Source organism: Cherax quadricarinatus, chromosome 65, assembly GCF_038502225.1.
Source record: "Cherax quadricarinatus isolate ZL_2023a chromosome 65, ASM3850222v1, whole genome shotgun sequence".
NCBI classification, from domain to species: domain Eukaryota; kingdom Metazoa; phylum Arthropoda; class Malacostraca; order Decapoda; family Parastacidae; genus Cherax; species Cherax quadricarinatus.
The window spans coordinates 12,520,075-12,530,815 of NC_091356.1; the positions used below are offsets into that span (position 1 = coordinate 12,520,075).

Here is a 10,741-nt window from a genome sequence, read left to right on the forward strand (position 1 = left end):
CTGTCAAAAATGGCTGTGTATATCATGTGAAACAAAGTGCAGGTCTCTCTTATTTGTATTTAAAACTGATGAAACTTACCACTGTCAAATCAAATTCTAATAAAACATCATATTGTATCTTACATTAAGCAAGCTCCTGCAACAATAACAACTGATCATTATCTTACTCATCAGTCACTTCTGATATTGATTTTATAGTGCTCTAGAATAGGCCAAAACACTGACATTTCCTCTCTAAATTCTTGGTTAGTTGTGACTTACACCAACCGAGTATTTATTTATAAAAGATAACCTGCAATACATCAATAAACAGATCAGCTTTCTTATTAACTTACTTAAGACAATGTAAGATGGACACCGTACTTCGCTGGCCAGGAGGATTAGGAAGCTGCTGTGAAAGATGCACAACTTGTGTGCCAGATCTCAGAGCACTAGTGCAAAGTCTGCGTGTGCTGCAACCACGATGCTGGTGAGGCAGTGTGGGGCATGTAGTAGATCCCCCTTGCCGTGCTGCTGGGGGAGGAAGGGCGCCACTCATATATCCATACGACGAGGACTGTAGCCGGGTTTTGACCACCTCAAGCGGGCAAGTGGCAACTGCACCCATTGTTCCACCGCACCTGATATAATAAGAGGAAGACAAGCGTATTAGTGATATAGAAATACTGTACCGTATATACACCACTGGACATAATCAAAATAATCTTTGTGTTAGTTTTTGTCAGAAAAAAAAATCACCAGATGTGGATAATAATAATCATATAATCCACTCAGTTTTACAGAATATTTAAGTTTATTTTTCATACAGTGTAAATTACCTAGGATAACCCAAAAAGTCAGTTTTAATTTTCATAACAAATCTGTGCAACTGGCAATATTAAAATAAAAAATAATAAAAATTTTTAACATGCCAGCTGTCTCCCACTGAGGTAGGGTAAAGAAGAAATGCTTTTACCATCATTCATTCAATCATTGTCTTGCCAGAAACATGCTGGCATCAGTTTGGATGACCCTCCTTTTGAGCATAGGCATTGTACTTCCCACCTTTAGAACTCAAGTCTAGCTAAGTGGTTTTCCTAATACCCTTCATAAATGTTACCTTCTTCACACTCCGACAGCACACCAAATAAAAATCGCTTGCCTCCACTCATTCCTGTCTTACACAATCACATGTCCATGTGTCCCTTGCACACAATCTTTTTCCCTCTCTCCAACCTTTCCTAGGATGATAATTACATAGTAAACAAAAATTTAATTGCTAATATTAGTACCATTTTTACACTTTCTGTCTTGTCCACAGTAAATCTGAACCCATCAGGTAATGTACTGTATATAGTATTTGCACTTAAGACACTATGCTTTAATGTATTGCAAAAGCACATACCTACTACTACTATACCTGTTTTCATATTTCTTATTTAGATCTAAATTTTTAATCTGAAATGGAACAAATCACAAACCCACAAATTGGCTTAAAACTCTACAGATCAAACCGTATCTACAAATCATTCCAATTCATAGGCTATCAGTTTTGTTATATAAATGATGGTGGGAGCTGTCGCAGTAGCAACAATGGCACAAGTCCATGTACGCATTGTAGTTTAAACTACATTCACAATTCATGCATGCGCATGCTTTTGTTACAGTAAGGTCCCATATGCCAATATAAAAAAAAAAATCAATTTAATGTACGTGTACCCTAATTTAACAATTTCAGATTTAACAAATTCAAGTTATATTCAGAACTGTCCATTATTGTTATGATCCTGGAAAAAACAAATCTTCTCACTTGAATTAAACAAACATCTGATATTACTAGACACCCTCTCCCCTATTAATAGGTTAAACTGAGGTTGCCTGGTATGCAATGCTCTCGCTTCACACGCTGAGTGTCCATGGTTCAATGCTTAGCAAGGGTGGAAACAATGGGCACTTCTTCACACCTGTTTTCCCATTCACCTGGCAAACAAGTAGGTACCTGGGTGTTAAGTTGACTGGTGTGGGTCGCATCCTCGGAGATGAGATTGACGACCCCAATGAAAATAACAGCCAGTCCCTTGATGATGCACTGCCTTTTTTGGGATATACTGGGTGGCTAACCCTGCAGGGTTCAAAATCCAAAAAATTTGTTATCTTATCTTACCTATGATCATAGCCTGTCTTCATAAAGTTTCTTAAGTCAGTTCCTGATCAGCCACTAAATTGGGTGCAGCTAACATCAACAGCCTGGTTAACCCGACCATCCACCAGGAGGCCTGGTCTAGACTGAGGGGGCACTGACCCCAAAAACTGTTTTCAGTTAAACTTCAGGTAAGTACACTAAACAATGTAAGCTGTGTAAACACAACCTGTGTGTCAAGCAAAAGCATGTAGATCACTGTCCTTCAGGAGAAAGTTGAAAGGCCACACAAAGTTCTCAATGTTGGCAAGGACTTTATCAAGGAATGTGGTTAGAGCTGTGTGATGAGTCAGCATGGTATTAGTCCCAGAGGGTTAACCCAGGATAACCCAAGAAAGCCAGGCAGTATGATCATTTCCACTGGAGGTTATTTTTAAGTTCTCTCCAGGATGCAACCCACAAGAGTCGACTAAACTTCTAGCTATCTTATGTACTTGTACATCTATCCATAACAAGGATTTGATCCAGGGTTCCTTCAGCTGGGAGCAAAATGCACTGGGAATATGGGAAACATAAACACAAACAGAAAACTAACACTTTTGTAAGTGTCACAGAAGTTATATAGACAGACTGCAATTCCTGTTAGTGATTCATGGAATCTGAACATACATCTCCTCAATAACTACCCAACACTGGGGTACACCACAAGGCAGCATTCTAGGCCCATTGCCATTTTCCCTTTGTATTATGAATAATAATAATAATATATTTACTATAAGTACATGTACAAGGTATACAGGCCTAGTTGACATACAGTGGACCCCCGGTTTACGATCAGCTCCCAATGCGACCAATTATGTAAGTGTATTTATGTAAGTGTGTTTGTATGTGTATATTTGGGGGTCTGAAATGGACTAATCTAATTCACAATATTCCTTATGGGAACAAATTCAGTCAGTACTGGCACCTGAACATACTTCTGGAATGAAATAATATCGTAAACCGGGGGTCCACTGTACTACTATATAGAAAGCCGCTTGTTATGCAGAGCATTTCCAGCAAATTAGATCAATTTTGTCCCAGGATGCGACCCACACCAGTCAACTAACTCCCAGGTACCAATTTTACTGATGTCTGAACATAGACAACTGGTGTAAAGAAACACACCCAATGTTTCTACCCTCGTTGTAGATGAATGGTTCAGAGAACCGACATGTTGATAAATTAGACACATGTGCAACTCTTGGGTATCTTTACTGAGGAAACGTTTCGCCACACAGTGTTTTCATCAGTCCATACCAAGGAGAATCTTGAAGAACAGGAGGAGAATGAGGTAATCAGTCCCTCAACCTTGAGTCGATGTGGTCAGTTCATCAATCTTGAATAGAATACGGCATATGGGCGGACAAGGAGCTTATAAACCGTAGGCAGGAGAGGTGCAGCAGAGGTAGGTGGTGTCACATTTGTTCAATGTGGAAGTAGATTGTGCCCAAGGGTTAGGCAAGTGAAGAATTCCCAAGTATTAACATCCCAAGAAGTTGCAGTGTCTGACAGGATTGTAGATGAATGGTTCAGAGAACCGACATGTTGATAAATAAGACACATGTGCAACTCTTGGGTATCTTTATTGATTTATTAGTTGAGGGACTGATTACCTCATTCTCCTTCTGTTCTTCAAGATTCTCCTTGGTATGGACTGATGAAGCCACTGTGTGGTGAAACGTTTCCTCGATAAAGATATCCAAGAGTTGCACATGTGTCTAATTTATCAACATGTCGGTTCTCTGAACCATTCATCTACAAACCTGTCAGACACTGCAACTTCTTGGGATCTTAATACTTGGGAATTCTTCACTTGCCTAACCCTTGGGCACGACCTACTTCCACATTGAACAAATGTGACACCACCTACCTCTGCTGCACCTCTCCTGCCTACAGTTTATAAGCTCCTTCTCCGCCCATATGCCGTATTCTATTCAAGATTGATGGACTGACCACATCGACTCAAGGTTGAGGGACTGATTACCTCATTCTCCTCCTGTTCTTCAAGATTCTCCTTGGTATGGACTGATGAAGCCACTGTGTGGCGAAACGTTTCCTCAATAAAGATACCCAAGAGTTGCACATGTGTCTAGTTTCTACCCTCGCTGGGAATGTAACCCAGACACTCGCCATGTGAAGCGAGAGCTTTAGCCACCAGGCCACGGGACACCTTACAAATGCATCAAGCAACTCAAACCAGTCTTTCGAAGGCACAACATTTGCCCCCCTTCAAAACCCATATCCAGCTGACTTAACATCATAGTAAATAAAAAAAATAGCAACCAGCAATTTGTCAGACAACAAAACACACATTACATAAGGTTTATAAGAAAAATACAAAATCACAAACCCTGTATCAAGATTACTGATACTGTATTTATATAAGGAGCAATGTTCATTTCCTAGATTTATTAAAATTCAATATGCACATCCAACAAAACAAAAAAGTGAACAATTTTTTAGAGATTTGCTAACATGTACATTCTAACCTTCATCAGCTCTGTAATACAGCACTGTAAACACTAATCTATTCATATCTTACTGATAGTTTATGTGCTTGGGATCAACAACCAGCAATAGCAAGACTGCCTGCAAGCAACAGCAAAAACTTAGATCCAGACATCACAAACCATCCCTTTCCATGACAGTCTTCTAATCAGAGGATTATGAGAAATTTTACAGAATTAAAAATGCAATGAGAAAGGGAACAGGATAGCAAAGCTAGACAAGCAATAATGAGCTCAAAGAAAAGAAATATGAAAAGCACCCATGGTTCATAAATGAGACAGACACTTGTGAAACATTTGGGTATCTTTATTCTCAAAATGTTTCGCCAGCCAGTGGATTCTTCAGCACAGTTCAGAAAAGAAGTCAATGGCTAACGAAATGTTTTCAGAATAAAGATATTCAAATGTTACACAAGCGTCTCATTTATCAACTAAGTGGTTATCTAAACCATTTATGCAAACCCATAGTTCAACCAGGAATGTAGAGTAGGTAAGAGAGCATGGAAGAGGGCATTAAAAAAAAGTAAATCCAACACATATAATATGGCAGAAAATGGAAAAATCTATAAGATAGCTACAACAGAATGCACAATACAAGGCACAAAACTCTCTGACATCCCTTGTGTCTGTCTCGCACTACGTTTAACTGGAGAGAGTTCCGGGGGTCAACGCCCCTGCGGCCCAGTCTGTGACCAGGCCTCATGGTGGATCAGAGCCTGATCAACCAGGCTGTTACTGCTGGCTGCACGCAATCCAACGTACGAACCACAGCCCAGAATGCAATGCACATGAAAGGCCCTAAAATCTGAAATTCATTACCTGAACCAGGAAAAGGTCCCCTGTCTGCCATTGAATTTATAGCTATACTTTAACATTATCTCATCTCCCAAAATTAACCATACCAACACTATACACTTAATTATTCAACCAGCTTGAAATAACTCAAAAAATCTCAAACTTTAGGACTGCTTGATCAATTTAAAACATTAATACATTCTTAAAACTGTGCTGCTGTAACACTATAAACTGTAATACTGTTATTTGTTTTTGCTATCTCACTACTATAAATCTTATTAATTATAAAATTTTTGACTACCTCACTTTAGTAATAAGGTAAAATAAAGAATGATTAAAAGTTACCCTCTAATCTACATCTAGTTTTAAGTAGTGTGTAAGCATTAGGATTAGTCTACCCGAAATGCTCTGGCTATTTGTGCTCACCTATTTGTGGTTGCATGGGTCGAGTCACAGCTCCTGGCCCTGCCTCTTCACTGATTGCTACTAGGTCCTCTCTCTTCCTGCTCTATGAGCTTTATCAAACCTCGTCTTAAAACTATGCATGGTTCCTGCCTCCACTATGCCACTTCCTAGACTATTCCACTTCCTGACAACTCTATGACTAAAGAAATACTTCCTAACATCCCTTTGACTAAGAGGAGTATTCAGCTTCCAATTGTGACCCCTTGTTTCTGTGTCCCATCTCTGTAACATCCTGTATTTGTCCACCTTGTCAATTCCTCGCAGTATTTTATACGTAGTTATCATGTCTCCCCTGACCCTCCTGTCCTCCAGTGTCATCAGGCCGATTTCCCTTAACTTTTCTTCATAGTACAATCCCCTTAGCTCTGGGACTAGCCTTGTTGCAAACCTTTGCACTTTCTCTAATTTCTTGACGTGCTTGACTAGGTGTGGATTCCAAACTGGTGCTGCATACTCCAGTATGGGCCTGATGTATACAGTGTATAGTCTCTCGAACGATTCCTTACTGAGGTATTGGAACACTATTCTTAGGTTTGCCAGACGCCCGTATGCTGCAGCAGTTATCTGATTGATGTGCACCTCAGGAGATGTGCTCGGTATTATACTCCCAAAGTTCTTTTTCCTTGAGTGGGGTTTGCAGTCTCTGTCCACCTACACTATGTATACTCTGCGGCCTTCTTTGTCCTTCCCCGATCTTCATGACTTTGCATTTGGCAGGGTTAAATTCAAGGAGCCAGTTGCTGAACCAGGCTTGTAGCCTGTCCAGGTCTCTTTGTAGTCCTGCCTGATCCTCGACCAATTTAATTCTCCTCATTTACTTCACATCATCTGCAAACAGGGACACTTCTGAGTCTATCCCTTCTGTTATGTCATTCTCATATACCAAAAACAGCACATATCCTAGGACTGACCCCTGTGGAACCCTGCTCATCACAGGGGCCCACTCTGACACCTCGTCACGCACCATGACTCGTTGTTGTATTGTATTTTAAGCTGAAACTGTTAACCCTTCATATAAATACATATATACAATCTGAAGTATATATACTGTACAGTATATTCCATTTATTAATGTGGTTAGTATGCTTTCTGTGCACACATACATAAATACGTATATAGTATTATTTATTTTATTATCACACTGGCCGATTCCCACCAAGGCAGGGTGGCCCGAAAAAGAAAAACTTTCACCATCATTCACTCCATCACCAAAAGCAAAAGCCTCTGAACCATATTCACATCGACAGTCTAGTCCCCCCCCCCTCCATTTCTCTTCTTCACAGCTCCCTCCTGCAAACATCATGGGGATAGTATTATCGAAACCAAAGTTCTGCTACAGTCTGCTATAATCACAATCATATCTGTGTCAGAGTGCATTATCTTAAAAAATATGTGCCAGTGGTCTCTTCCTTGTCATACCCCTTCTATGAAGACAAATGTCAAAGCTGAATAGGTCATAATATGACAAAAGCCAGTGTCAGATGATTTTTCCCAAATGACTGAGATAACTGCACATTTAACCTGAACAAAGTTTACTGTGGTGATAAAGAGAGGCTCAAAAACTATATATTATAGGTGTACAACATTAAATCCTTTTTTTGGGGGGGGGAGGGGGAGAATGGAATTTTCTAAATTTTTCATTACAGTAAACAACTTGTCAACTACGTATCGTATAGGATCATCACAGAAGCCTCCAGTCTGACACATTTTAAGCACTAATAAAAAAGATACAAATGAAATTCTTGTCATGACTTATACTAATTTGTTATGTACCTAGCATGGCAAACACATTCTCAAAATCAAGGAAACAAAAACTGCACCCCTGCTCCTAGCCTCCCAGTGAAAATTTAAACATGTTTTACTGATGTGCTTGATCAAAGCAGAGCAAAATAAGGTAGTAAACAAAGCCAATTCATGAATATGTAAAAATTATCAAAATCTATCAACAGCCACATGTTTCTGTTTAACCTACAACTATGACCAGATTAGAAATATTTTTTTCTTGCTCTTTTTGCCCACCGAAAGTGTTGATCATTTTGTCCAGATCGTTTTCAACCATGTTGTTAGCTTGTGCTTATTCAGTGTTTATTATAACAACAATATTTAACTGAACTTGTCCCATTGTTGTGCGGAGGTAGGTCTTCAAGCATCGCAGCCTACTGATGGACCGTTCTGCTGAGCATCTGACCAGGATTGATGACAGAATAGTTGAAATTCAATTAGTCCATCCTGAAACACTGTTGATTACTTCTGCCACAGCTTTTACTGGAGAGCTGGAAGTAGAATGCTCAGCGAGTGAAGTTAAGAGTGTGATCCTCTTGGATTTCTAGTCGATCTCTGTCAACATGATAAAAATCTGACACCACTTTGAAGCTGTAATCAGAACAAGTTGTTCAGCAATACACCTCCTAGGCACACAAGACTGCAAAGAAATTTTCACTAAAAAAATTCTTTCTCCAAATTGGGATCTTTTATTTTTTCCATTTTCCCCCAAATTTGCAGCCTGAAGCAATTTGCTTGAAATCTGCCCACCTGGCCTATATGCTTATGCCATATATTACCAGCATTATCCCTATTGTTTTAGATTTCTGAATGGTTTGTCTTACTATATTATAGGTAAACATGGGAGGTAAATTATTTTAATTTAATTTAGGAACAGGACCTGCCTAATATGGCCCAGAAGAAAAAAATCATTAGTAACCCCAGAGAATTAACAACAGAGGATAACCCAAGAAAGCTAAGCCGTGTAACTCATTTCTGTTGGGGTTCTTTTTAGGTCCACTTTCTGGATGCCACTTCTAGGTATTTATTTATGGCTGGGTGACAAATTGACTTAGTACTGTTGTTATCTACTCTATATTACGTAAATTCAGGAAAGTAAAAAATTATAATTTATTGCCGTTAGGATTACTCGAGTTCCATATGGTGAACTGAATTAGGTTTCACTAGTCAATAATTCTCCACAATCTTATGTCAATAACCAGCAATGGGTTCCCTCATCAAAGCATCACTGCAAATACTAATTCAGTTATTATTACAAGTGTGGGGAAACGCTAAAGCAATGAGCTGTAGCATTTTGGGAACTGAACGTGATGAGATTAAATCTAAAGGAAGGGTGATTAATATCCTTTATCAAACCCTTCACTGGCATCAAGCCACCCCCATGAAGAGAAATATTAATATATATAAAAAAATCTGTGGAAATAAGTCACTGACACTTTTGGGGTTATCCTAAGTAATTTACACCTTTTTTGGGTTATCCTAGCTAATCTGAATACATGATATTATATGAGAAAATTGTATTGATCTAAAATTGTATAACTGTACCTAAATAAACTTACATGTGTACTACACTAGTTCTCCATGCATTTATTTAGTACAGATGAACACATTCGTACAATGGTTTTGAGGACTCCTAGATGAAAACTCATGTTGATTTAAGCCTTATACATAATCTTCAGTTTTTACAAGTTTTATATAACAAATTATGTAGAACTAAGCTTAGAAAACCCAATGAAGTCAAAGATTAAATATACCTACTGTGGTTACTTGTGTATTGTATGTGATTAGTCAAGGGATGCGCTAAACCTGTAGGGGACACAGCCTGGAAGGAAGGGGAAGACTGTAACGGCTTGACAAAGTTCCTGGAGACCGAAATATTGCCACAATAAAATGTTACACTAGTTGCACTTGTGTCCTTTTACTTTACAAGTTTATTTAGGTACAGGTACACAAATATGTACACAAATTACCATACACAGTAACATACGTGTAAATTACCTAGGATAAAAAAAAGGCAAAGTGGCTTATTTCCACTGAAGTCCTGGGAAGAATTCAATTATGATCCAAGGAAACTGAAGCCAGGTTTAATTCCTTGCATCGAGAGCCAGCCCCTTCCCCTTCACTGACATCAAGGAACCTTCCCTTGAAGATATTATTATAATCAAGGGGGAAGCGCTAAACCCGTAGGATTATACTGCGCATGTGGGGGGGGGATGGCAGGTATTCAAGACTCAATTCAGGGAACCAGAGCACAGATCCAGTTCCCTAGATCAAGAGCACCTCACCAGCGTCAAGGAACCTCCCTTGAGGGGTTGAGGGTGATGCATATTGTCTAGTTAGTATAATAAAAGTAAGAGGTGGCGTCCATGGTGGCTTCTACAACCCTCCCATAACCTGTTTATTACCTAATACATCCTCCTTATTTCATTTTCTAATACGTATTTTACCAATACCATTTCGTAACCTGGATCCTCGGGGACATGTAAATCATTCTTGTTGCTCAGTGAACGTTTCTCAAGAGACATTTAAGAATTTCAAGGCCTTTTAAAAAGCCTGTAGTTCCTACACAGGATGAGTGGGAAAAACATTGTTAGTAGCAATAAAACAGTAATTTGATTAACGTACAGATCAAAAGTGATAGCTTACCCGCCTGCGAACAGATGGATTAGCGTATCCCTATTCAGATTCATCTTGCGCTAGGTTTTATTAAGAGGGAGCAGATATGAGTACTCACACCACTGGTCTAGTCATCACTGATGGTCTGCTGCTGGCTCATGTTTTGAGTGGGTTTCCATCACGTGATCACTGTGAGCTGATTGGTCAAGTGTGTGAGGCCGGGGACGCTGATTGGTCCTTCTCTTGGGTTCACTCCAAGTGTACATGTGATATTTGTTTACATCCAACCCTCAACCTCGATGTTATAAACTTACTTTTAACATTACTTAAAAACATTCACTTTATTTTCTCAATGGGTTCGCTTGGTGTGTTTATCACTAAACCTTCCAAAGAATATATATATTAATAATTATTA

General features: G+C 39.1%; 1 protein-coding gene across 2 annotated transcripts in view; it reads right to left on the reverse strand.

The window, feature by feature from the left end:
* The window catches only part of Rim2 (replication in mitochondria 2), a 70,299-nt gene extending 59,821 nt beyond the window's left edge, over positions 1–10,478 (reverse strand). Inside the window, exons 1-3 of one of the 2 annotated variants that reach the window (XM_053793797.2) lie at positions 10,357–10,457; positions 8,042–8,265; positions 336–620 (exon numbers count right to left, since the gene is read on the reverse strand). In XM_053793797.2, the coding sequence (XP_053649772.1) occupies positions 336–607 (272 nt within the window). In that variant the 5' untranslated portion in view covers positions 608–620; positions 8,042–8,265; positions 10,357–10,457. Of the gene's footprint in view, positions 1–335; positions 621–8,041; positions 8,266–10,356 lie in introns of both variants that reach the window. The other variant, XM_053793796.2, reaches the window with a different exon arrangement.
* Between the last annotated feature and the right edge of the window lie 263 nt (positions 10,479–10,741).